This window comes from Typopeltis vanoorti, chromosome 18 (assembly GCF_054136105.1).
Source record: "Typopeltis vanoorti isolate ZY-2024b chromosome 18, IOZ_Tvanoo_1.0, whole genome shotgun sequence".
Taxonomy (NCBI): domain Eukaryota; kingdom Metazoa; phylum Arthropoda; class Arachnida; order Uropygi; family Thelyphonidae; genus Typopeltis; species Typopeltis vanoorti.
This window is the reverse complement of record NC_143566.1, coordinates 83,800,616-83,827,555: the sequence shown is the minus strand read 5'-3', so window position 1 is coordinate 83,827,555 and position 26,940 is coordinate 83,800,616. Positions and strand designations below refer to the sequence as shown.

Genomic DNA, 26,940 nt, shown 5'->3' with positions numbered 1-26,940 from the left:
TCCATTACATGCTGTCGCAGATAGTTATCCCTTAATAACCGCATAAAATCCAGTTCCTTCCTCCCGTGTGTCCTCTCCTCACTCCAATCAATGCGACCATAGTTGAAATCTCCCATAATAATCACCCTCCTTCCACCCATTTCTTCTATTTGCTTGTGCATACTGTCACCACCATCTTTACCATCACCTGGTCTATAGCAGCACCCAATTGTATATTTAGTTCTGCTAGCCACAATCTCACACCAAATGGCCTCAAATGTGCTCTTTTCTCTATCCTGCAATTCAACTTCTATTCTCCTTGGCTGGAGCTCATCAGCTATCATCAACAATACTCCTCCCCCCATTTTATTCTCTCTGTCATTCCTGAACACACTATACCCATCACATTCAATCCCACTAGTTATATCATCTACAGTCAGCCATGTTTCACTAATACCTATAACCTGTGGTCTGGAAGTGCCAACCATAGCCAAAAACTCTTCCTTCTTGTTCCTAATACTCCTAGTATTAGTGTACATGAATTTAAGACCCCCATTAGCCCCAACCCTACCTTGATGCCTTATATTAACTATCCCACTCAGATTTGTTGTCCTTATTTGCTCTGGCATATTATATTCATTCTTACATTCAACTGCCTCCATAAGGACTGTATCTCTACTCCCCCCCCCCTAACAAATCTAGTTTCCCTGAATTTGCACATCCACTACATTCAGCAACACTTTCTCAAGTCTTCTTACACCGTAACCATTCAAATGCAAGCCATCCATCTTATATAGATCCTTTCGCCCATCAAACTCACTCCACACATCCACAAATTCCACACCACTCGTCATACATAACCCACGCATAAAGTCATTCGCAATTATAGCCCTCCTTTTAAACATTTCACTGTCATACCATGGCAAAAGACTAATCATTCTAACTCTCTCACTCTTTTCTTTTGCTACCTCAAACAATTCATTCAGGTCTTCTATCATTTCCATTTTATCTCCTTTCAAATCATTCGTACCTGCCACAATAATCATTTCTTTCACCCTTTCCTTTTGCTCTCTAATAGACGCAGTTACGTCCTTTATGGTCGCACCAGGTTGGTAAGATTTTGTCAAATCCTCTACTAACACACCTCGTACTAACGAGTCTCCATACAGCACTCTATCCTTCATTTTGTTCATGTTCACATTCATACGTCTATTTTTCCTGTCATACCTTTTATTATTGGTTGGTTCATTTAGTCTACTTTTGTTCATGCACTCTAACTGCTGTTTTGCTCTTTCTATCGCACTATTCAACAACGCGATCTCACTCAATGCATCTATCTCATCTTTTTTGTTCTCTGAGAAACCATTTATACTATCATTCACACTTTCTACATTCACACTCTCACAATTTTCATGTACAACCTTGCCGTTTCTTGTCATATCCCTATTTCCTTCATTCTGAAGGTTGACAAAAATATCACACTTACGATCCGAAATACACTTCAATTCCTCATTCTCCCTACATTTTCTACACACATTCAATCCTTTATTATCATCTAACCACACTCCGACCGCACTCTGCAAAGCGTACATTTCACAGGTAGTACACTGACTCATTTCTTTTATGCTACCGTTCTTTGATAACGATGGCGAACCTTCATTACTGGCCACCATTTTCCTTCGCACAGGTGCCATATTTATTTGCAACGTGTTTTATCAAATTATACGTTATAACACACCAAAAATAGACTCACTAAAATACGCAAGGCAAACAAAACAAAACTACACAATATTAAGTAATTTGTATCGATAACTGAAAATGATACTTATCTTATCTGGTGCTTGCACGAACACTACACATTACGAATTCATCTAGCGGCGACTTCCCGACATAGATTATGTTATAAAACACTTTAGTACACTAACCACGCTAATAAAGCTCCAATAATATACCAAAATTACACACTTAAGTCCATTAAATTGAATCCAAAACACCAATAAATCAACAAAAAACACAAATCTCTCAGGAGCTCTCCGGTAGCACGTCCGTGATGATGATTTTCAAAATAGTCTTTTATTTTCAATAGGTACTATGCACTTTTGGAAACTGAAAATATGTTTCTGTGGCCATTCCACAGGACATTGCTACATCACTAGTTTGGACAGAAGTATCAAGTAACTTTTTTGACGGGTATCATGTATATTTTAACACAACCTGGAGAATAAGTTAATGTGTAATCTAGTATTATTTCTGTTAATGATTAAATAATTTGCAGGAATGGAAAGATTTTGCTCCAATATCCACGAAATGATGGGATTCACACCTGGTTTATTCTGGAGATTATGCTGGAAGTTCATAAGCCCATTCTTTCTCATGGTGTGTATATTTTAAATACAAATTATAAAATAATTAAGTACAATGAAAATTTTATTACAGTAATTCATGTAATATCTCCAAATCTTGAGCTTCAGGATGTATGAAAAATTCAGATGTGGAAAGCTTTTCCACTTGGTTGCAATATGGATTATACTTGGCAAGAAATGAATATTGTTTTAATCCTATACCAAAGTGTAAGCATGAATTAACTTCACGACTAGTATACTTGTTTATGGAGGCACTATTGATTTCACGTTAACTGTCTCAGTATCCCATAATGCAAAAACATTATAGAAAGAATTATTACTATTATTATTATTATTCGTGACACCTCCAAGGAGTCCGAAGACGCGGGAGGGCACCCACTAAACAATTGTCTCCACCACTACACCGAACCTCTACTACCAATCGTCTCTATCAATGCCATCTACCGCCACAACTAATATTTTTTGTCTGTAAATTGCATGTGTTCTGAAGGGCTGATTTGTCTGTATGCGGGATGAAAAACCCGAGTGTCTGGGAGAAAAAAAACCTGCTATTAAGTTTTTGTAGTAGTGATTGCTAGACCTGTGAGTTACAGCACCAGTAATTGGAACTTTTATATATTTCTTATGTTGACTCGCCTCTCTTTAAGAAATATGGTAAATCGTAATCAGCATCATCATCATCTTCTTCTCATAAACAAGTTTGGTTCAAATAGCCTGTCATAGCCAATAACTTGTTTTTGTAGGATATTTAATCATGTGTACATTGTCTGTCAATTGCATGTGGTCAAATTTGCCTGTTCTGTGATGTGAAAATTTAAAATTGTCAATACTGACTGAGCTACAGTGACTTAATTTTATTACATGTTCACCAATTTAACATTATTTTACAGTTTAGCAAGAATAGTTCATTTGGTATCAGCAATGCCTATTTGTTTAGTTGGGAAGACAGAGGATTGAATCTGTCGAGAGGATAAGGAAATTTTATAATGGTTTTTCAACTAAAGATGCTAAAACTGGTCTCATGTGCAAGCTGTGTAGAAAAAATGGATGTGAGTTTTTAGATGTGTAGAATATGTCTGATGGCAGAAAAGACTTGTATAAGAGGTATGCCTGCACTTGAATCATTTGGCATCAGGAACCTGGAAAAATTACTTATTGGTATCAGATCTAGTACAGAGAGTCAGGGAAACTAGATCATCAAGGGAAGAATGGGAAAAATGTGTGCGAAAGTTAAGTTAAGTTATGGTATGCAAACATGATAAAGATATGAATGGCTTCGTGCATGGTTATGTGTCAGGCGAAAGGGTGGAAATTGGGCTTGGACCTTTTGAGTATGTCTGGAGAGGGAAAAGAGAAAGTTCTACAACAAGGCCAAATAAATTGCATATCTAATTATAAGAATAGGCTAGGTGATAATTTGTTGTGTCTATACACAAATGTCAGGAGCATCAGAAACAAAGGGGTCGAATTTGTTGCTTTACTGAATGAGATGTGGCCTAATATTGCTGGCATTAGTGAAACCTGGCTATCAGAATCAGATGTGGTAACTGGGATCGATTTTTGGGAATGACAGAAGAGATAGGAGGGGGGGTTACTACTAATGATATCAGACAGCTTAAATCCAGTTAAACAATGTCCCATGTAACAATGAGTTTGAGGCTATCTGGTGTGAAGAGGAGGCTAACAAAATGAAATATATGGTAGGGTGTTGCTACAGACTTGGTGGCTTAGTTGCAGGAGGATGAAGAAATGCATTGCTAATTTAGGTTATAGGTACTAAACGAGTGATCATTATGGGTGACTTTAATTATACAAACATTGATTAGAAGAGAAATCTCATGATAACAATGAAGAGGAATTTATTGAATTGTTGAGAGACAATTTTCTCAAGCAGCATGTGAAAGAAGGAACTTGAGGTCAAAGAGTATTAGATTTGTTCATAGCATCAGAAAGGGTGTCTGTTAAGAATTTGACTATTTTATCACCAATTGGTGACAGTGATCATTCTGTGCTTTCTTGGGAAGTGTTTAATTATACTGATGTTCCCATTAGAACAGGCTACATGCTTAACTACAAAGCTGGAAATTATGATCACTTTAGGCAAATACTATCTTTGGTCCTATGGTATCAGATACTGAATGGGAAATATGTCAGCAATGCATAGGAATATTTGAAAAAAGTGCTTAAACGAGGCAGTATCTGAAATATCCCTAGAGTTTGAAGACTAAATAAGTTGGAAGTGAAATGGATGTGCAATAAGCAAGAGATCCACAAGAAGAAGATGATGTGGAAAGAATATCATGAGAATAAGCGTGAGAGGAGTTATAAAATATATAAAGCTCAGACCACAAAATAACGAATTGTGCAGAAAGCTAAATCGGTGTATGAAAAGAAATTGGCTATGCAAGTTAAAGGCAATCCAAAAGAATTTTATCCTTATGCTGCAAGCAAAAGAAAGAATGAATGTAGAATAATAACCTTATTGAATGCAGATGGTACTCTAGTGTCAGAAGCTAATGAGATTGTTCAATTAATGAGTGCTCACTTTGCTAAGATATATCAACCAAGTGTAGAAACTTAACTTGTATGCTAATGACATTCGGACTGGTTTAACTAGAGATATGCAGCTGTTCGCCGATGATGCAAAGTTTGGAAGGGCTATGAGAAGTAGAACAGATATTGTGGACTTGCAGGAGAATCTGAATAGACTATGTGAGTGGACAAATGATTGGAGCTATCAGTATAATATTGCAAAGTGAAAGGTCTTGAAATTTGGTAAGCAAGGTCAGGATGCAGAGTATACAGTTAATTGAAAAATTTTGAAGGAGATGGAGAAGATGAGAGATCTGGGAGTAATGGTGGACACTTGAAGTTTAGGGGTCATATTGCTAAAAATTGTAAGAATATCCCAATGGATTATGGCAATAACGTGGAGGACACTGACATGCAGAGGCAAAGTAGTTATGGTTCCCCTTTATAAGGGTTTGATCAGGCCACATATGGACTACTGTGTACTGATATGGTCACGTGATTTTTTTGGGGGTGTGAGGATGTATCGAAGAAGGTTTACTGAGTGAGTGTCAAATCTGTGGAATGTCAGATATGAGGAGAGACTGAGGCAATGTAACTTACAGAGCTTTGTAAATAGAAGAAGAAGAAGAAGAAGAGAGGATATAATTAAGACATAAAATTGGTGAACGGTCGCTACCAGATTAAGATGGAGATGATATTTCATAGAGTAGAGGGAGGCAAGGGTAAAACTAGCAGCCATCCATGGAGGTTGTATAAGGAGGGAGTGAGAAGCTGGTTCTTTGTGTAGAGAGCGATTGGTGAATGGAACGCATTGTCTGAAAGTGTGGTGTGTGCAGAAACTGTGAGTGGATTCAAGGCACTGTTTGAGGATCTTTTGGGTTGCGAGAGTATAGACCTCCCACGATGAGTCCTTTAACTCCATGGAGGTCAGATAGTAATAACAATAATAATTAATGAAGTTTATATGGAGCCAAATTAAGAGGATGGTCTAAAATTTTCTTGGCCTAGACCATAGATGGCAACACTATCGGCACGCTTTTTTTTTTCTAAGTTGGTACATATGTCCTTAGAATTGATGTGAAATTTCAAGTTATTCTTTCAAGTAGTTTGTTTTATGCAGCTGTCTGAAGCAAAAGTGTTGTCTATTTCCCTTGAAATGGATAAAATTGAGTATGTGCAGTTATAAAATTCTTTGTAAAAGAAGGTTTAATGCCAAAAGAAATTCATTCAAAGTTCATGGGCACTTTTCTCATTCCTTTTCAACAATTAATAAATGGCCTGCCAAGTTTAAACGTGGCTGTACCAGTCTTGAGGATGATCCATGTCAAGGACGTCCAAAAAGTGTAACAACACAGAAATCAATAATCAAGTGCACGATACGGTATTAGATCACCGGCAAGTCAAAGTGTGTGAAATTACTGAGACTATAGCATTTCAAAAAGAACGTGTAGGATATATTTTGCATGAATTGCAAATGAAAAGCTTTGCTCAAGATGAGTGCCGTACTTGCTCACAGCAGATCAAAAACGCACTCACATGAAAATCTCTGAACAGTGCTTGGAGTGTTTTAACAAGAACAAAACTGATTTTGTGTCGATTTATTATTATGGATGAGACTTATTCAACACACCAGAATCCAAACAGCAGCCAAAACAGTGGACAGAAGCTGGTTGTTCAGTGCCAAAGAAGACAAAGTCGGTTCCATCAGCAGGAAAGGTCATGGCATCTGTGTTTTGGGATGCTAAAGGCATTTTGTTTATTAATTATCTTAAAAAGGGTAAAACAATAACTGGGAAATATTATTCTGATCTTTTAACCAGACTAGACGAAAAAATTCATGAGAAAAGACCCAGTTTGCAGGGAAAAAAAAATCATCTTTCATCAGGACAATGCACCTGCCCACAAACGTGTTTTGGCATTGGGAAAATTAAGGGATCTACACTATGAATTGTTGGACCATTCACCCTATTCCCCAGATTTGGCTCCCTCTGACTTCTGTCTCTTCCCAAAACTAAACTTTTCCTCGCTGGTTAGCGTTTTTCTTCGAATCAAGAGGTGATTACAGCTGTAGAGGGGGTAATTTGCAGATATTACTGAAAACCACTACAGGGACAGGATAATGGTGCTGGAGCATTGCTGAAATAAATGTATTAGTCTTAAGGGAGATTATGTTGAAAAATAAAAATAATTTTGAAATTTTAAATTCTTTTTTTCATTGGTAGGCTGAGAACTTTTCATGCCACTCTCGTACTTGACTGTAACATGCTATGGTCAAGGGTTAAGGGAAGATAAAGTGAAAACAAATTAAAATTACTATACAGCATACCGCTTGCAGAGAGCTATTGCTGATATTGGCAATTTTCTTTTATAAATTTCAGAGAATTATTTTGTCCATTTATGTTAATTTTTATTTTTAAGTTAGTTGTGACTGAGCAATCTGCACTCAATTACATTCAATCAAATGCATTAAACATCATACTATTATTGTTATTATGATTCTTTAAACTCATTAAGCGTATCTGTTTTTACCACACTATCAGGCAATACATTCCACTCACTAACTATTCTTCATGCAAAAAACCTCTACCTTATGCTCTTGCTCACATCCTCCTTATATAGTTTCCAGAGTGTCCCCTTGTTCTACTTCCCAACTCTCCCTCATTCTAAGAAATATTTCTTCCCCATTAACCTGGTAGTAACTCATTACCAACTTATGTCTCAATCTTATCCCTCCTCCTTCTCTTCTCACTCATGATGTCCTGCAAATGGTATTTACTCAGTATACTTATACAATGGAACCATAAGATCTTTATTTCTGCACGTCAAGGTCCTCCTCATTACTGCCATAATCTAATGCGATGACTTCACAACTTGTGCAGTGTGAACTCTGAACTTCATATACTTATCCATTACTACTCCAAGGTCTCTTGTCTCCTCAACCTCCTCCTCCCAAATTTCTGCACCAAGTGTATACTTTGCATCTTATTATTGCCTACCAAATTTCTTACACTTTGCAATATTGAACTGACAGTTCCATACTGTTGCCCACTCATATAATCTATTCCAGTACTCCTGTAAGGCCACAACACCTGCATGATTCCTCATAATTCTCCTCAGTTTCGCATCATCTGCAAACAGTTTCATATCTCCATTTCCCAACATCATTAATATACAAGTTAAATAACAATAGCTCCAAAACAAACTCCCTGCAGCACACCACAAGTGACTTTCCTTTTTACTGCAGTCCCAATACACAATTTGCTGAAACCTGAGAGCCAATTATCTCTCCAACTGACTAATCTATAATCCGATCCCATATGCTCCAATTTAGTTATCGACTTGAGGTGTGGAGATCTATCAAAAACCTTTGCAAAATCCAAGTATTCTACTGTATATGCATCTTCCTTGTCCAATACATTCATCACTGTGTTATAAGCTGACAGGCACAGAGATTACCTATGTTATCAACACCGACTTCTCCAATACATTAACTGCAACTCCAGATATACAGACCTGCCTATAATTTGCATTATCACCTTAGCCTTATCACCACTCCTTTGGGAATTGTGATATTGCAAGACCCTTGTTAAACAAATAGGCCAGGGCTGATTTTCTCTTTTCTCATTTTCTCATATTTGACATTCCAGAGGTCAGAAACTACCTTAGTTAGTTGTCTCTGGTCCCTTTCCAACATCTCTTCATCCTTTTGAAAACCAGGTGACCAAATCTGGACACAGTAGTCTATTTGTGGCCTTATACAATGGAACAAGAACTTCCCTACTTCTATAAGTCAGTGTCCTCCGCATCATTCCCAGAAGTCTTTGTGTTGTCTTCACAATTTTGGCAATGTGTTCCCTAAATTTCAGATCTTTATCCAATATCACCCCAAGATCACTGATTTCCTCCACTTCCGACAATATATCCTCACCAAGCACAAATTCTGCATCCCATCTTTGATTCCCAAATTTTAAAACCTTACATTTTGCAACATTGAACTCGCATCCCCACTCCTTCCCATTTACTCAATCTATTCAAGTCTTCTTGTAAGGCCACAACATTTTCTCTACTCTTCATAGGTCGTCCCAACTTTGCATCATCTGCAAACAACTGAATATCCCCATCTAAATCTTCCCCAATATCATTAACATACAGCTTAAACAGCAATGGTCCTAAAACTGACCCCTGAGGAACACCATTGGTGGCTTTCCTCTTCTGGGATATTGCTCCCCCATACACAACTTGCTGATGGAGTTGGATGTTAGACTAGTGCATTGGATTGAACATTGGCCTAACATCCAACTCCATCTGCTGTAGTTTCACTATCAACTTATCATGTGATAATCTATCAAAAGCCTTTGCAAAATCCAAGTATACTACTGTGTATCAATCTCCTTTGTCCAATGAAGCCATCACCTTATTGTAATACGTATATTACTAAAACATAACCTCCCTTTAGCAAATCGATGTTGTCCATCAAAGATAATACCACTGTTGTGAACTAAATTCTGGATTCTGGTTCTCATCAACCATTCCAACAACTGACACAGATAATCCTATAATTTGATGCTTGAGTTCTTTCGGCTCCCCTATGAAGTAGAAAAATCTTGCCTTCCTTCCACACCTTTGGAACTTGAACCAATGTAAGACTTATAAGACAAAATAGGTCAAGGCAGATGTCAACTTCTTAGCACATTCCTTCAAAATACGTCATGATATGTCACCTGGTCTTACAGCCTTATTAACATCAAGTTTGGTCAACTCCTCATATACATCTTGCTCACTTACAGTCAGTCTTTCCTCCTCATCATCTACTGCTCTCAAACTCTCCATGATGTCATATTCACAATAATGAAATACTTTTATGAACTGCTCATTAAATATCTCAACTATATCTTCTACAGCAGTTGTTTTATTCCATTTTCTCCAATCATTGTGATCCTTCCATAATCTTTTTTTTTTTTTTTTTTTTTTGCTGGCTACATATCGAAAGAACTCACTAGGGTTTCTTTTGGATTCATTAGCTAACTGCTGCTCATACTGAACTTTTGCTACATTTACCAACCAGTCATCCTCCTTGTCTTTTCTTCGTAATCCTCATGGAATTGATTATTGCTACTCATCTCATGTTGTCTCCATAATGCCTTTTTCTTCTGAATCACATGCTTAATTTCTTCATTCATCCATTTCACACCTACCTTATTTAACCTTCTGACTCTTGGAATACATTAAGACATTGCTTCTACTAGTTAGTTCTTGAACAATGGCCCAAGGACTGAATCTAAGGTACACCACTGGTCATCTTAAATCCAGCAGATTCACATCCCCTGTATATCACTTTTTGATATCTGTCTGTCAACCATCCACTGATCCAAGTCAAGAGTTTATATTCCAATCCCATATTCTCCAGTGTATGTAACAACTTTTTGTATGGTGTCTTATGAAATGCCTTAACAAAAACCATTATTATCATAGTGTATCCATTCCCTTTATCCAACTCAGCTGTGACATTGTTATAAAATCAGTACACAATAAATAACGGAGAAAACTCACGTAGAAAGATTATTTATTAGTATAATTTTCGCCTACTCATACTGTACCGATATGTCTACTCACGGTTTACCTCTTTTAAAACTTATTGTTATAAAATATGAGCAAATTGCTAATACGTGACCTTTCTTTAGTAAACCCATGCTGTTTTTGCGGACTATAGCTTGTTTGTCCACCCATTTCTGTATGTGAGTATAATATACCCTTTCCTCACAGAAGTCCTCACACTGCTGGACACCACCCAGGTAATCACTTCATGGTCACTCTCACCAACTGGAGGGTGATTTGACACCTTACTTATAATAACATCATCTCATCATCCCAGTCTATATAGTCATAATTAAAATCACCCATAATGATCACCCTTTTCTTATTTGCCTGGCTAATTTGATTATACATTTCATGGTTGCTACTGTTCACATCCAACTGAAATACTTAGCAACATCCAACTAAGTATTTCATTCTATTCACCTCTATCTCACACCATACTGCCTCAAAACTGCTGCCACTATTTCTCTCTTGCATCTCTACCTTGTATAGACATAGCTCCTTTTCTATCATCAATAGCACTCTACCTCCTTTTTTATTCTTTCTATCTTCATGTAACACATCATACCCTTCCATCTCCATTCCTGTCAGGATTTCATCCCCATCCAACCATGTCTCACTCATTCCAACAATTTTTGGGTGAACAAACTCAATCAATGCGACTGTTTATTTGCCCTGTTTCTTATACTTGTAACATTTGTATACTGACATAACAGTTCATTCCTGGATCTATAACAAGTTTCACTGATACCACTTATTAGATGTGACTTCTCCATACTTTTCTCAATTCTTTTTTTTTCCTTATTCATCCCAGAACCTTCTTCAAATCCAACTATTTTCCCTAGATCCCAGGTCATCTTTTTCCATGTGGAGAAAATCGCTTCCCTTTTTTCTACACATTCTCTACACTTGAGCTTCTTCTGATTTCATGCTGAGGATAAAACACTTATGATTTGCTCAATGAATACCTCAATTATGTTCTCTGAAGCAGTTACCAATCTACCACATTCATCCATTAACATCTTGCCATAATCTTTCTTTCTACTTACCACATGTTGATAAAACCACCTACAGTTTTCTTGGCCTGATTTCTGCTTGTAGTGCACTTTTTTTTTTTCTCTTATTCAATTTCTATTTCTCTTATTGCCAGCCTGGTTGGCTGAGTGGTAAGCATACCCTATCTCTAACCAACAGTTCGTGGGTTTGAATCTCACCATGGGCATGGATGTTTGTGATTGTCTTTAGGTGGAAGATGAATTTCATCGCTCGGTGTGAGACCACCTCCCCACTTACTGGAGGTTTGGAGTGGCTGAAAAAGTTCCATGTTTGGTCTCTAGAGTAGGGTTTCTTGACCATGTAAAAATAAATAAAAAATTTCAAAAAATATATATAAAATTGACAAAAATGGAAGAAAAAAAAAATTCCTTGCCCACCTACAGTACAAATGTACTATAGGTTTAGTAATAATCTTTCATGGGTGGTAACCACATAAAAAAAGAAAACCTCTCAGCATAAACATTTCACGACTCATACATATTGCATTATACCATTCTCAAAAAATCCACATAATTCACTTTGTCTTTGCTGGATATAACCTTCCTCTCAATGGCATTTTGTTCCAAAGCTCTAATAACAAAAAACAAAGAATTGAAAATAATACTGTTTAAAAAATTTAACCAAGCACAAATTCCAATCACAAATATCGCACAGCAACACTCAGTCTAAAAATTAGACAATATCTTCACACAACCTATCATGTCACACCCCACATGATTACTGTTGTTATAGACTTGCCTCTTAGTATACTTTGTTGACTCCTTATAAAATATGAGTACTGTTCACCATTTAATTTCAATGAATGAAGGCACCACATATCTGTTTATTAATAGATCTATGCTGTTATCTTGCAGACTGTAATAATCTCTGCCATTATCAATAATTCCACTCTTCGGTACCAGGATTATGTTTATCCACCTTGGGCTGTTGGTGTTGGATGGGCATTTGCCCTGTCTTCTGTTGCCATGGTGCCTATTGTGGCCTGCATTAAACTAATAACTGCTCCAGGCACTTGTACAGAGGTATGTTTACAAATTCAATACTAAAGATATAATTATAAATGGTCAAAATTTAATTTCTAAAAAAAAGTTTAAACCACTATTAAACTGAATCTTAATTGTCTATTTTAATGTTTATATCAAAGATCATGATCTAGTTGTCTATAAAGAATTAAAAATCATATGGCTTAGTTATTAAAAAAAAATCTTGCTTGGTTACTGATATGTATGTAGCTGGTTGAGTTCATCTGAAATGGCATCAATAATTCCTCTGATCTGTTAAATTCACTGAAATGCATGCAGCAGCTATTCTGAGATAATCTTTCATCTTATGTTTCCCAAAGAATACAATTTACAATGCAGTACAAATCAAATGTGAACGAGTTTGTTCTTACTCCTCCATCCATGTAACAACCTCTTGTAGAGCTTCAATAACTCAGTCGGTTTCAACAATGCCCTTTGATTGGAAAGACCTAGGTTCAAATCCCATCTAGGATGCAAAGAACCTTTATCAGGACTTTTCAACTGAAGGTGAGTTAGTTGGTCTCATATGGAAGTAGAGGGTTTTTTCTCCCAGAAACTCAGGTTTTTTGTTCCTCAGAACAGGCAAACTGGCCATTAGAACACATGCAATTAACATACATATGTTAATTGCATGGCCTCATAGCCTGAGTTGCTTCGGCTGTAAATTTAAATAAACCAAACCAACCTCTCGTGGATGGGATGTTCATTAAAAAAAAATTACCTTAGAACAGCTCTGTTCACAGAATCTCTTGAATGGTAGCAATGTCAAGCTCCTTTCTGATATCTTCATTTATAATATGACTCTTCTACTGAATCTCTTTACTTTCCTAATGGTTCTCAAAACTTTCATCTCTATGGGCATCGTTTTTTCCTGCCTACACATGGATATAGTAATTATGTGATTTATGTAATTTATTTATATTAAAAATAAAAAAAAGTGCTGGCCAGGTAGCTGAGTGAGTAGTACCACCACTTTACAGTGAACAGGTTGTTTTATTTTATTTATTTTTTAATGTACTTGACTCCAACCATCAAAGGAGTCAAGGGAACTTATAGCACATTAATACACCACAGGTATCCATCCATCATACATTAGTGCGTTTTTTACATTATTGAGGGTCTTGCATTATACATTAAATGTTATTTTCATATTATTATTACTTTTAATATTTTTAAATTGATTTTATTATTTTTTATGTGATTTGGAAAAAATACTGTTCTAGATACCAGAAATGGAACTTACTTCATGCCTTTAAAAGGCAAGTTGATAGTTTAATGCCAGATGATGAAATTCATCTCTCACCTAAGAATATTCAAAACATCCATGCAAAGAGTGGGATTTGAACCCACAGCCCGTTGGTTGGAAAGTGGGTATGCCATCCTCCCAGCAACCAGATTGACAAATTCTATTATGGTGTGGATGTTTATCGATGTCTTTATGTGGTAGATGAATTTCATTGCTTGATGTTAGACCACCATCCTTCTTATTGGTTCCCTGCAGTGGCTTGACAAAGTTCCATATCAGTCCCTAGACCAAAGTTCACAGATTGTCTCCTTGGCTTGCCCAAGGTGCCAGTGTGCTATAGGTTTGCACATAAAAATAATAATAAAATAAATAAAATATTGAAAAATTATTTTCTACTTTTGTCCAAGTATGGTATACTACTACTAATGATGATAATAAAATAATAGTAAGGTTTGCGCTTCGCAACCATATGCCTGGGGAAGGAGTGTCCTAGGTTCGATTCCCATCAATGACATGAGGAGCTCAAGGATCTTCCTCAGCCATAGCCAAGTTAGCCGGTCTTGGGTGTGGACAGCAGGGTTTTTTCTGCCAGTTTATCTGGTGTTTTTCATCCCGCAAGCAGGCAAACTGGTCTGAGGACACACAGATTATAGTCAGGAATACTGACCCAGCCATAGGTCTGATTCATCAGCCTATGCCGGTTCTGGAGCCCAGATAAAATTTGGGGGGACTAGATGGTACCGTGAACTCCCGTAAAAAGGAGGAACGCAGTATCATCACATGAAATTTATATATAGGAAGGTTTTATTATAGGAAGCTTTTATTTAGTAATTCTTTCTCATTAAGTCAAAAACTATGTTTAAAACCTTACTTAGAAAATCTCATATTTCTTAATGGGTTCTTTAACTCTACTTTTCAGAAGTTGATGTATTCTGTGACACCAGAACAAGAAACAGCTGAATTAACAAGAAGCGATGCAGTGAAACGATTGAAGGTATAATTTGATAAAACAACTTTTATACTGCAAGTCCCTTACAAAATAAATTAGAAAATGAAACCACAGAATAGTTCCATTTTTTAATTTTCTGTGAAACCCACAAAATATAAATGATTTTTCATTCTGAGAGTATTTTTTCATTTAAATATGCTATGAAACAAACCCATACAAACATGGTACCAGCCATATTTGATGTATTTGGAACAATGCATAAATACCTCACAATTTTATATTGTCAGTTTGGTCACATGGATTTTGATGAACTTTGGTAAATTGAATCCTTACTAACATGTGTCATTTCAGCTATGATTTAAATTTATAATCTTTAGTATTTGATTCACATAAAAGTACAGATGAATCCCAACTTATGAACATAATAATTATTATTATTAACACTAGACCTCCATGGAGTCAAAAGATTCATCGTGTGAGTGCACACTGTTACACACAAAGCCCATCAAACCATGCTTTAATCTCATTCAGTGGATCAGCAATCACAACAATGCTAGGCAATGCATTCCACTCACCAACCACTCTCCATGCATAGAGCCTTCTCCTTATGCCCCTGCTCATATCCTCCTTATACATCTTCCAGGGATGTCTCCTTGCTCTACCCCCCCCCCCCTTTTCCCATTCTCTGAAAAATTTCTTCCACATTAACCTGGCAACAACCTTTACCAACTTAAATGCCTCAATCATATCCCTTCTCTTCCTCCTATTCATAAGGCTTTGCAAACTGCATGCCTTCCACTGTCTTCATATCCCACATCCCAAAGGCCACTTACCACCTTAGTCATTTCTGGGCCCTTTCCAATACAGGCAGTCCCTGAGTTACGGATGACCTGACTTACGGCGTTCTGTACTTAAGAACGGGCTTCCAAGGCTGCCCATAAGGATAATTAATAATTAAATACAGGTATCCCTTGCTTAACGTGGTTTTGATCAATGCAGCGAAATTAATTGCGGCAATCCCTTGATATACGTGGCAGGAGTTTTGATTAACGCGTCTTTAATCCTGCAGAGCTTGCAGCTGATTTGACAGATACATGCAAAATGTTTAATAAATATTCTTAAACAATTCAGTGTATAGCTTGGAGGTCATGAGTAGCTGTGCATTCATATGTTACGAGTGATAATCCACACTGTTTTTTTGCTGTCAGTTTGGTTTAACATGTTACGTAAAGGTTTGTGATATTTGACAGTAAATTGTATCTGAGAGATACCGCGACCTCCGATGTCAGTATAGTATGGTTTAGTTTTTTTTTTTTTTTTTTTATTCTTTGTTCAATAATTTCTAGATAAACCATCATGTATTACTGAAATAGAGAGCCAAAGGCTTATTTATCATACATGTCCTCTAGAAGATGTGCTTTACATTATGGAAAATACTAAGGAAAGAGATCTGGAGCTTACTACAACTTGCCCATAAGGTTGCTTATGCTTGCATTGGACGAAACTTTTAGTTTCTATATATTCGGCACGAAACACTTGTAGTTTCTATATATTCAGCACGAAACTCTTGTAGTTTCTATATTCGGCTATGAAATAATGTTGGATTCAATATTAACTTAATTTGTATACCATCATGTATTATAATTGCAGTGTTTTTTCTTTATGTTTCATTGCTTGTTTGCTGAGATCTGTAGAGTCATTTTGCTTGTTATCGTAGAATTCATGCCGATAAGAAAAAACTAAAACTGTTCAAACGACTCTTGAAAACTTCTTTTGATAAAAAAATTGCAGTAAATAATGTAGGTACAAGTATTTATTAAACATTTACTTTGCATTCATTTTTTATCTTTCCTAAGAGAGTACCATATAAAACGGATTATTAATACAGTAATCGATCATGGATGAATTGTAATTTTTACCATTGATTATTAGATTTGATTAACGCAATTTTGATATACGCAGTAACATCAAGGGATTAATTAACCGTATTAATCGAGGGATACCTGTAATTAAATTAATAATTCCAGAACTAGTTTATTTCCCACATGTAAACAAACCCACACTTCGCTGCATTATTAAAGCAGCTCTTCCTGTTATTTGGAAGTAAAATTTAAGTGCTTGGGTCACACTTGCCATGTTTGAAGATTGGATCTTGAATTGTTTTATTCCTGCTGTGGAACATTATTGTTCATAAAAGAAAATTTCCTTTAAAATTCTGCTTGTGCTGGACAATGCTCCTGGACATCCAACATCTTTAGATGACCTTCACCCTAACGTAAAGTCATATTTTTACCACCCAACACTACATCGTTACTACAACCAGTGGACCAGGGAGTCATTTCTGCATTTAAGGCTTATTATGCCGTACATCCCTGCATGCAGTCAGAGCTACAGAAGATGATGTGGTCCTTGAACGAGTTCTGGAAGAATTATAACATCCACGATGCCATCAAAAACATTGCTGATTCTTGGAAGTAAAGCAATCAACAATTAAAGGGCTGTGAAACAAACTGTGCCCTCAATTCTGTGATGATTTTTGTGGCTTCACAGAAGAAACAGAAGAAATCTCCGAAGCCAGAAAAGCTGTGGTGGAGAGTGGCAATGCACTGCAATTGGACACAATAGAAATGATGTCATTTACTTACTAGAGTCCCATTCACAAGAATTAACCAATGAAAATCTTATGGAAATAGAGAAGCAGCTGATAGAAACACAAGAACATGAAGAATCAGAAGATCCAGAGCCAAGAAAGTTTATGACAAAAGAATTAGCTGAAGCCTTTTGTCTCATTGAATCAGGATTTGCTAAGCTTGAGGAGCAAGATCCTAACATTCAGCAGTTTAAAAAAGTTTACCATGCAATTAGTCAGAACATCAGCTGCTATAAGGCCATTTATGATGAAAAAAAGAAAAAGCTGTGCAAACAATCCTAGATACCTTTTTCAAGAAACCAACTTCAGTGGTAAGCTCCCCTCCTCCAGCAACAGAATCAAATCCTGATTCTCCAGCACCAGGTCCATCCTCTCTAGCATCATCTCCATCATCATCTTCAGATTAATGTTAGCCTACCTTCTTGCCTCAGAAATGCCCCTTTCAGTAAGCAAGACATTTTGAAATTTCTCCTATCTAAACTTTTTGTATAAGGTTGTTTTTATGTTCTGTTTCTTTGAATTAAAAGAAAGAGCACAATAGTTTCTGTAACTTATTACAGTATAGGGGTATTATTATTATTATTACTACACTATTACACTATATTATTATAGCCACATATGAGCCATTATATTATTATTATTGCCGCATATGCGCTGTTCATCAGGAATCCGAGTTACACACAAATCCGACTTAGACGTTCTCAGGAATGTATCCCATTCATAACTCGGGGACTGCCTGTATATCCTCATTACTATGAAAACCAGGGAACCAAATCTATACAAATATTTGGTCCCCAGGTGCATGCATGGAAATGTTTGTAAGTTTAATGCTCATAAGTTATACTGTTAAATTTTAATGAATTCCTGAAATAAGTTACCTTAATACAAAGTAGTAGAATGGTAACTGCTGCAGAAGACATTGTTGAGGTATTCAGTGATGAATTTATAAGGGTGTTTCATCCTGATCAGGGTGGAATCATGAGGAACTTAAGTGTAGAGAACATAGGAGAGGATGGCGTAATCATTCCTTCATACTGAAGGAACCAATCTAATTTAGATACATTTTATATTGAATGTTTGAGGATATTGTGTAATTTGTAGATTGAGTGTTACTTTGAATGTGGAATGCAGTGCTTGGTTGAATTTCTAAGGTGGTATTACTTTAAATTCATTATTTCTTGTTGTACTCTGATACAATATGGCTGTGAAAGGTAGATTGTTGCATAGGTCACAAAAGACAAGTAAAGTAAATGGTGTGGATTTTTCAAAAATGGTATGGTGCTATGAAAGTAGTACATGTCCATGAGAAGATGTTGTGGATATTTATGTGGAGAGGCTGAATAAGAAAAAGGAGCAAGTATGGGTAATTAGGAAGTATGATATTTTGATATACCACAAGGCTTGTTTAAATATGAGTAAGGAACATGACATCAGAACTGAAACGGTAGTTGAGGAAGATTGTGCAAACGTTCAGAAAGTGTGTGTGAAGTGATAGCAATGAAAAGAATTCGAATTTAATGAAGCATGTGATAATGATGTTAAAAAACAGAGTAAAGTTAATGATAAAATAGCATGTAGGGTTGATGGCAAATAAACTTGTGTGATGGATGTTAAGATAGTGAGAGTGTATGAGAGCGAAAGAATGATGCCAGGTTTGAAAGCTGAGTTGGTGAAGATGAGGTAAGAAATGAAGAGAACTGTGGATATGTATGGAAGGGTGAAGAAGACAGAAACAAATGATGTTGGTATGAAAGAGGTAACAAAAGACTCATGAGTGGCATCGTATGGGGATTCGATTATTAGAGGTGTGGTAAATGAGAAGACATGCAAGGTTTGTTTTCTCGGAGGTAAAATGAACAGAGTAATTGAGGCATTAGATATGAGGAGTAAGCTAGCAAACGAGTTGGTAGTAGCAGGAACAAATGACTTTACTGGGAACAAGGAGAATGTAAGACTGGATATCAGGAGGTTGTTGAGAAGGATAAAAGATAATAATGTGATAGGAAAGGTAGTGTGCTGCACAGGTATAATACAGGTATCCCTTGCTTAACGCAGGATTTGATTAACGCGACGAAATTAATTGCGGCAATCCCTTGATATATGCGCCAAGAGTTTTGATTAATGTGCATTTAACCCTGCGTAGCTCGCAGTTGATCTGACAGATACATACAAAATGTATAATTTAATATAAATATTCTTACACAATTCAGTGTACAGCTTGGAGGTCATGCGTAGCTGTGCTTTCATATCTTATGAGTGATATTCGGCACTGTTTTTTGCTGTTAGTTTGGTTTAACATATGTTATGTAAAGGTTTGTGATATTTGACATTAAATTGTATCTGAGAGATACCGCGACCTCCGATGTCAGTATAGTATGGTTTAGTTTTTATTTATTTATTTTTATTTTTTAATTTTTATTCTTTGTTCAGTAATTTCTAGATTGTAACTAAAAATAAATAAACCATCATGTATTACTGAAATAGAGAGCCAAAGGCTTATTTATCATACATGTCCTCTAGGAGATGTGCTTTATATTATGGAAAATACTAAGGAAAGAGATCTGGAGCTTACTTCACCTTTACTACGAGTTGCCCATAAGGTTGCTTATGCTTGCATCCGTCGAAACGTTTAATTTCTATATATTCGGCACAAAACTCTTGTAGTTTCTATATATTTAGCATGAAACTCTTGTAGTTTCTGTATTCGGTTATGAAATAATGTTGGATTCAATATTAACTTAATTTGTATATCATGTATTATAATTGCAGTTTTTTCTTTATGTTTCATTGCTTGTTTGCCGAGGTCTGTAGAGTCATTTTGCTTGTTATTGTAGAATTCATGTCGATAAGAAAAAAAACTAAAACTGTTCAAACGACTCTTGAAAACTTCTTTTGATAAAAAAGAATGCAGTAAATAATGTAGGTACAAGTATTTATTAAACATTTACTTTGCATTCATTTTTTATCTTTCCTAAAAGAGTATCATATAAAACGAATTATTAATACCGTAATCGATCATGGACGAATTGTAATTTTTACCATTGATTATTAGATTTGATTAACGCGATTTTGATATACGCAGTAACATCGAGGGATTAATTAACTGCTTTAATCGAGGGATACCTGTAGTGATATGAGATGGAGAGCAAGTGTTATGAATGATGTTAGGGGAAATGCATGTAGAGAAAAGAACGCAGATTGATGTGTGGAATGAGTTTGAAAGATGAATTGAACTATATAAAAGTGACGGACTTCATTTGAATGGTTTGGTATGGTCATTTGAAGAGAGTGCAGAGAAAGAATCTTAGTGAGTAAGAAGCTATATGAAAGAACGAGAGAGTAAGAAAGGAGAGAATGAAGTGGTGCTTATGAATATAGAAGTGAGTAGCATGATTGTAGAGAATGAGAACAACTGTTGAATTCGTCTTTCAAATAGGGAAACAAGGAGACTCAGGGTGGACAGGGGAATACATTATGAGAAAAGTTGATGCTCAAAAAGGAAGTGAATGTGTGTGTGTAGACAAGAAGGAAATGAAATGGCCTGGGATGTAGGGAGAACATCTGGAAGATTCTGAGATGGATAAGAAGAAAAAGAAATGGCTTGAGGAAGTATGGAGATTACATCTAATAAGTGGTATCAGCAAAATTTGTTATAGATCCAGAAATGAGCTGATTTGTATATGAATGCTAGAAGAATAACAAGGGAAATGAAATGGTTGCATTGATTGAGTCATTCACCCAAAAATTGTTGGAATAAATAAGGATGATATCCTCACAGGAATAGAGATGGAAGAATGTGACATATTTCATGAAAATGGAAAGGGCAAAAAGGGAGGTGGAGTGCTATTGATGATAGAAAACGAATTATGTCCAAGGTAGAGATGCAAGGGGGGAATAGTGGTAATGGTTTTGAGGCAGTATGGTGTGGGATGGAGGTGAATACAATAAAATACTTCATTGGATGTTGCTATTGACCTGATGTGGAAAGTAGTGACCAGGAAATGTATAAGCAGATTAGCCAAGCAAATGGGAAAAGAGTGATCATTATGAGTGATTTTAATGCCATCAATATAGATTGGAATGATGAGATTGCAACTGAAAGTAAGGAAAATTAGTTTCTTGAGTTGTTTGCAGATGATGCAAAGTTGGGAAAACTATGAAGAGTATGACAGCAGATGCTGTGGCTTTACAAGACTTTAATGGGCACAGGATTGGGGGATGTCAGTTCAGTGTTGTGATATGTGAAGTTTAAAATTTGGGAAACAAAGATGGGATGTAGAATTTACATTTGGTGGAGATATATTGTTGGAGATGGAGGAAATCTTGAGGTGATGGTGGATAAGGATCTAAAATTTAGAGGATACATTGCCAAGATTGTGAGGACAACACAACGAATTCTGGGAATGATGCAGAGGACATGAGTGTAGAAGTAAGGAGATTCTGGTTCCATTATATAAGGTCTTGATTAGGCTACCCATGGATTGGTAGCTTAATTAATGAGCATATGGTGTTACAATGGTCATGAGGCTCCTTATGGGTATGTATAGCACCATCTCATGGAATCAATATAAAGCTGTCGATTGTAATGTATTTTTGTTTGTAAATTACATGTATTCTCCTGGCTGATTTGCCTGTTTTGAGGGATAAGAAATCCGAGTTTATGGGAGAAAAAACCCTCCACCCTGTATGAGACCAATTAACTCACAATTTGATTGAAAACACCTGATAAAGGTTCCTCACACTGTAGATGGGATTTAAACCCAGGTCTTTCCACCCAAAGGGCTTATCTAACCAAATGGGCTGTGGAAACACAAAGTTTAGTTGATAAGTGGAAAAGAGGGGACAGGATAGAAACTTATAAGTTAATAAAGGGGTTCTATAAGATAGACACAAAAGAAATTTTCCAATACATATTGAATAGAGAGAAAGAGAACTAGGACTCACCTCTGGAAGTTGTGTAAGAGTGTGTGTGTGTGTGGACTATATTTTTTGTTTGGATGAGTGGTGAATGAGGGGAATAGATTGCCAGAATTAGATGTGCCCTGACAGTGAATTAGTTTAGGAGATGATAGAACTAGATTATATTAATTTGATTTAATGATTTAAGGGGATGATGAATAGAGGGCACATTGCAAAAGTGGAAAAAATCAAAGGATCACTTGGATGCTAAAAAAAAAAAAAACAGGCAAGTAGGAATTAGGAAATTATCCCTTCTTAAAGGCTTTCATGCTGTGATTGCTTGATATATTGGGAATGGGGAAGTGATCAAGAGGATCCAGAGGCAAGTAGCCTAGATGGTGATAGATGTTGGAAGTGCTCCATAAGAGAGGTGGAGTAGACTTAGAGTAGGTAACCATGATGTCAACAAGTGTATGGAATACTAGAATATTCCCTAGGAGGACAGACTGAAGATTTGAGGATTACAAAGTTTGGTTGAGAATAGAAAAGAAGATACATGATAGAAACACTTTAATTACTAAAGGTTTTTAAAGGATAGATGCAGAAGAATTTTTTCATACATGACAGGAAGCAGGAAAGAATGAAATGATATCCTCTGGAAGTTGTGTAAGAGTTTGGTTAGCAAGGGTGAGATTTTTTGCTTGGAGAGTTTTGAGTGGGTTGCAGATGCAGTTGTGAGTGATCTGTCAGCGAATGAGTTTAAAACTACGATAGGTATTATATGAATAATGGTTAGTGTAGGCCTCTGGTGGTGAGCCTTCAGACTCCACAGAGATGTTCATAGTATACTAATTATAAATCTCATTAGTAACTTACACATTTCTATCATATTTCCTCTTTTCTGTCAATTCAACCAAAATTTGCAACCTGCAAACTTTAGTTTATTTTCATAGCATTCCACAGGCTCATTATTTTTTGTCTACTACTGTATCTTCTCAATGAAATCCCATGTAATAACTCAGAGCACATTATCTCAAACGTGTGACATCAACTTGAACAATAATTTCATTAACCTAACTTGTCTGTTTTGAAATCTTTTTATTTTTGTAATTTTTGTGCTATTTTGTCCACATTTGTAATTTATCCCCCCCCCCCTCTCCCCAAAAAATATTCAACTTCCTATTCATTATCATCCCAAAACCTATAACCTCATTAATTTTTTTGTGGTGCAGTCCCATCAATATAATATAATCATTATAGCTCTGATCATAAACTGCAGTGAAACTTTTTAAAGACAAACAACTGTACCATGGAATCTCAAGTCTGTAAATTGCATTGTTATTGAATGAATTTTTGATTGGTACATATATCATAATTTGGTTGTGTGAACTGGAGAGTGCATCAATTGACAATTTCCTGTCTCTGTGTCTGGTTTTGCTTCTGAGAAATGCTTTTTGAAATTAATATAAGGTGTTGGCCTATTCACTGCATATTGTCAAGAAAGGGTAGCTGTTCTGCTATTGTACTTAAACTGGAACCTCTGTGGCATTTATAAATTTATGTATATAATTAATATTTTCTGTTTAAAAATATAGTTTTATCTATATATGTAAAATCAGTAACCTAATTCATATTTAATTTTTCTTATTTTTTTAGTGGAAACATTGGGTATATGTGTGATGCTTCTACAGAACCAAGAAATTAACTATGTGACCTGTGTAAATATGAAAACTGTAGTTAAAAGAACATGAAATCCTTATGCTGCCAAGAATGCTCAGCATTTGGGATGAAACAGCATCTGACATTTTTTGATTCCAAAGATGTGAAATAAAGAGAAGCGCAAATGTAAGAATCAAATGTCGAAGAAGATGATTATTGATGATGATGTGTGAAAGATAACATCGGTTATCTAATGGAATATTTGGTTTAGTGCTGACAAAATATTCATGACAGAATAAGAGTTGAGACAAACAGCACCAAACATGTTGCAATCCTGTATGATGCAGATTGCAAAAATCAAATGTGTTTTATTCTTATGAAAACATATGTTTTTTAAAGCTCTATAGAATATGTGCAAAATTTAAATAGAGCAGCTTCAACAAATTCAATTATTTCAACATTTTAAGTTTTACTTCGTCACCTTTATACAGGGTGTCCCAAAATTCACGCAAGGAGTAATTTTGATAGAAAACACAGGTTTTTAATTAAAAATTGTAATTTCTTATTGATTCATAAAGTATAGGGTTATGCATGGAATAGCATATCGGGTAAATGGCCTCCACAGCTTTGCTGACACATATGCACTCTTTTGTCGAAATTTTCCATGACCGTTTTGCATAAATGTGGCTGAATTTTATTGATACAGCACTCAATTTCCTCCTTCAAGGCATGGGTGGTCATGGGCTTGTTGGCATAAACCTTAGACTTCAAAAAAACCCCAAAGAAAAAAGTCCAACGCCGTTAAGTCACATGATCTGGGCGGCCAATTCTGATCACCAAAACGGGAAATTACACGACCAGGAAATGACTCATGCAGTAATTGAATTGTTTCTCGGGCTGTATGGCATGTGGCACCGTCTTGTTGAAACCACATGTTGTCCACATCCATATCTTGCAATTTAGGCACAAAAAACTGGATTATCATGTCGCGATAGCAAGCACCATTAACTGTTATTGCCTTACCAGCCGCATTTTCGAAGAAAAATGGACCGATGATACCTCCAGCCCAAAATCCGCACCAAACAGTGACACGTTGTGGATGCATTTGTTTCTCAACTATCACTCGTGGATTTTCTGAACCCCAAATGCAACAATTTTGTCGATTAACGAAGCCATCAAGATGAAAATGAGCTTCATCACTGAAGATGATTTTGTTCGAAAAATAAGCATCCACTTGTTGTTGTTCCATAATCCATTCAACGAACTCTCTTCGCTGTGTGTGTGTGTGTGTGGTCAGTAGGCTTCAGTTCTTGAGTCAGTTGAACTTTGTAAGCATAAAGATGCAAATCTTTTGTGAGAATACGCTGTAGAGAGCTTCTCGAAATGCCCAATTCAAGACCACGGTGCCGAATTGATGTTCCTGGACTCTCAGCAACACGCTCACAAACTGCTTCAATGTTTTCTGTTGAACGACTTGTTGAAGGACGGCCAGAGTGTATAAGATCACTAATTGATCCAGTTTCCTTGAATTTTTTAATTAATCTTTTCACAGTTGATGAAGTTAAATCACTATTCCAACCATATTTTGTACGAAAATTGTGAACTGTAGCTGCCAAACTTTCATTATTTTTAAAATATTGCTCAACAATGAAAATGCGTTGTTCTTTTGTGTAGCGCTCCATTTTTAATAACCCTGAACTGTCAGCTGTCACGCTGTCTTTTTTTTCTTGTTGGCAACACTTTACTGCACAAATGGCGCTAAATTTAAATCTTGCGTGAATTTTGGGACACCCTGTATAATAAGCTAGCTTAGAAAGGCTTGTGTTACAGTTTTCTCAGTGTTTTTGAGAACTGTAATTTTAATGCTTCTAATTTTCATGTGAAGCCGTTCCTGGACTACTTAGAATAATTAACTATGTGAACTTCTGTCAGATATATATCAGCATATGCGAATATAACAGACTATAAGTATCCTCATATTATGAACAGTGTGGGATATTTCCATAAGGACTTCCAAGATTTATGTACATTACTAATCTGTACACAACTTGTATATCACTATGTTATCCGGGATAGAATTAATCTTGAAATGGAAAATAAAAAAAAGACCTAGTGCTAAAAACGTCCATATTTTCATGTAGAATACATCATCACACTGCTAATTCATTTGGACATATTATTTGTAGTTCTCAATTTAGTTGTTACAAAACTATTTAAGAAATCCAGACAAATAAATAAAAAACAAAAGGTGAACAAAGCAGAGACCTAGAATACAAATATTTATAAATACAGCTTCAAATCTTTTGCAAAAGATTCTACAGTCACTTCTCACTATAGTGAACTATGGGAACTAAAGGAATAGTTTATTATACTGGAAATTTGACAGAGAAAATTTCCATTCGAACAGCATTTGATTTTTGGTTGTGACTTTTCAGCAATTATGGTGCTGAAAAGATTATTCATTGGTTATTTAGACTACATTTAAATTAAAAACGCTAGTCCAGTTTATCAAGTTAATTTAAATTAGAAACTCTGGTCAATTTGCATGTCTGATAAAGGAGCATTGATAAAACCTTTTTCAGTCCTACTTTCCTATTATAATATCCTTTCCTAATGATGGGGTTTGCTAATGGTGAGAGCTGATTGTAGTTAGTTAAAAGTTCATATACCTAAACTCTCACTGTAATGAATTTAAAGGAATTAAAGGAACAATTTATAGTGGAAATTTTGCTATAGTAAATTTGGTTTAGAATAACATTGATGCTATGAGATATTTACTGAAACTTTTCAGAAGTTTATTATAATCAGTGAGTTTATTGTGTTAACAATAACAAGAGTTAAATGAGCTTTCTGTAAAACAAATATTTAGTTGCAACTAGCAACTAAATATTTAAAGTTTCAAATCTGTGAGGCACACATACAATATAACACAATATCATTATATTAATCTAGAATGCTTATTTTCAATATAATAATATTATAGTGTTATT

At 35.9% G+C, this 26,940-nt stretch overlaps 1 protein-coding gene across 1 annotated transcript in view; it reads left to right on the top strand.

Annotated features, from left to right (window-relative positions):
* Positions 1–26,072, top strand: part of LOC150096869 (sodium-dependent noradrenaline transporter-like) — a 190,141-nt gene extending 164,069 nt beyond the window's left edge. The window contains exons 11-14 of the mRNA XM_090408749.1: positions 2,255–2,355; positions 12,380–12,547; positions 14,713–14,787; positions 23,948–26,072. Of these exons, the coding sequence (XP_090264875.1) occupies positions 2,255–2,355; positions 12,380–12,547; positions 14,713–14,787; positions 23,948–23,971 (368 nt within the window). The 3' untranslated portion in view covers positions 23,972–26,072. The remainder of the gene's footprint in view (positions 1–2,254; positions 2,356–12,379; positions 12,548–14,712; positions 14,788–23,947) is intronic.
* Positions 26,073–26,940: the final 868 nt, after the last annotated feature.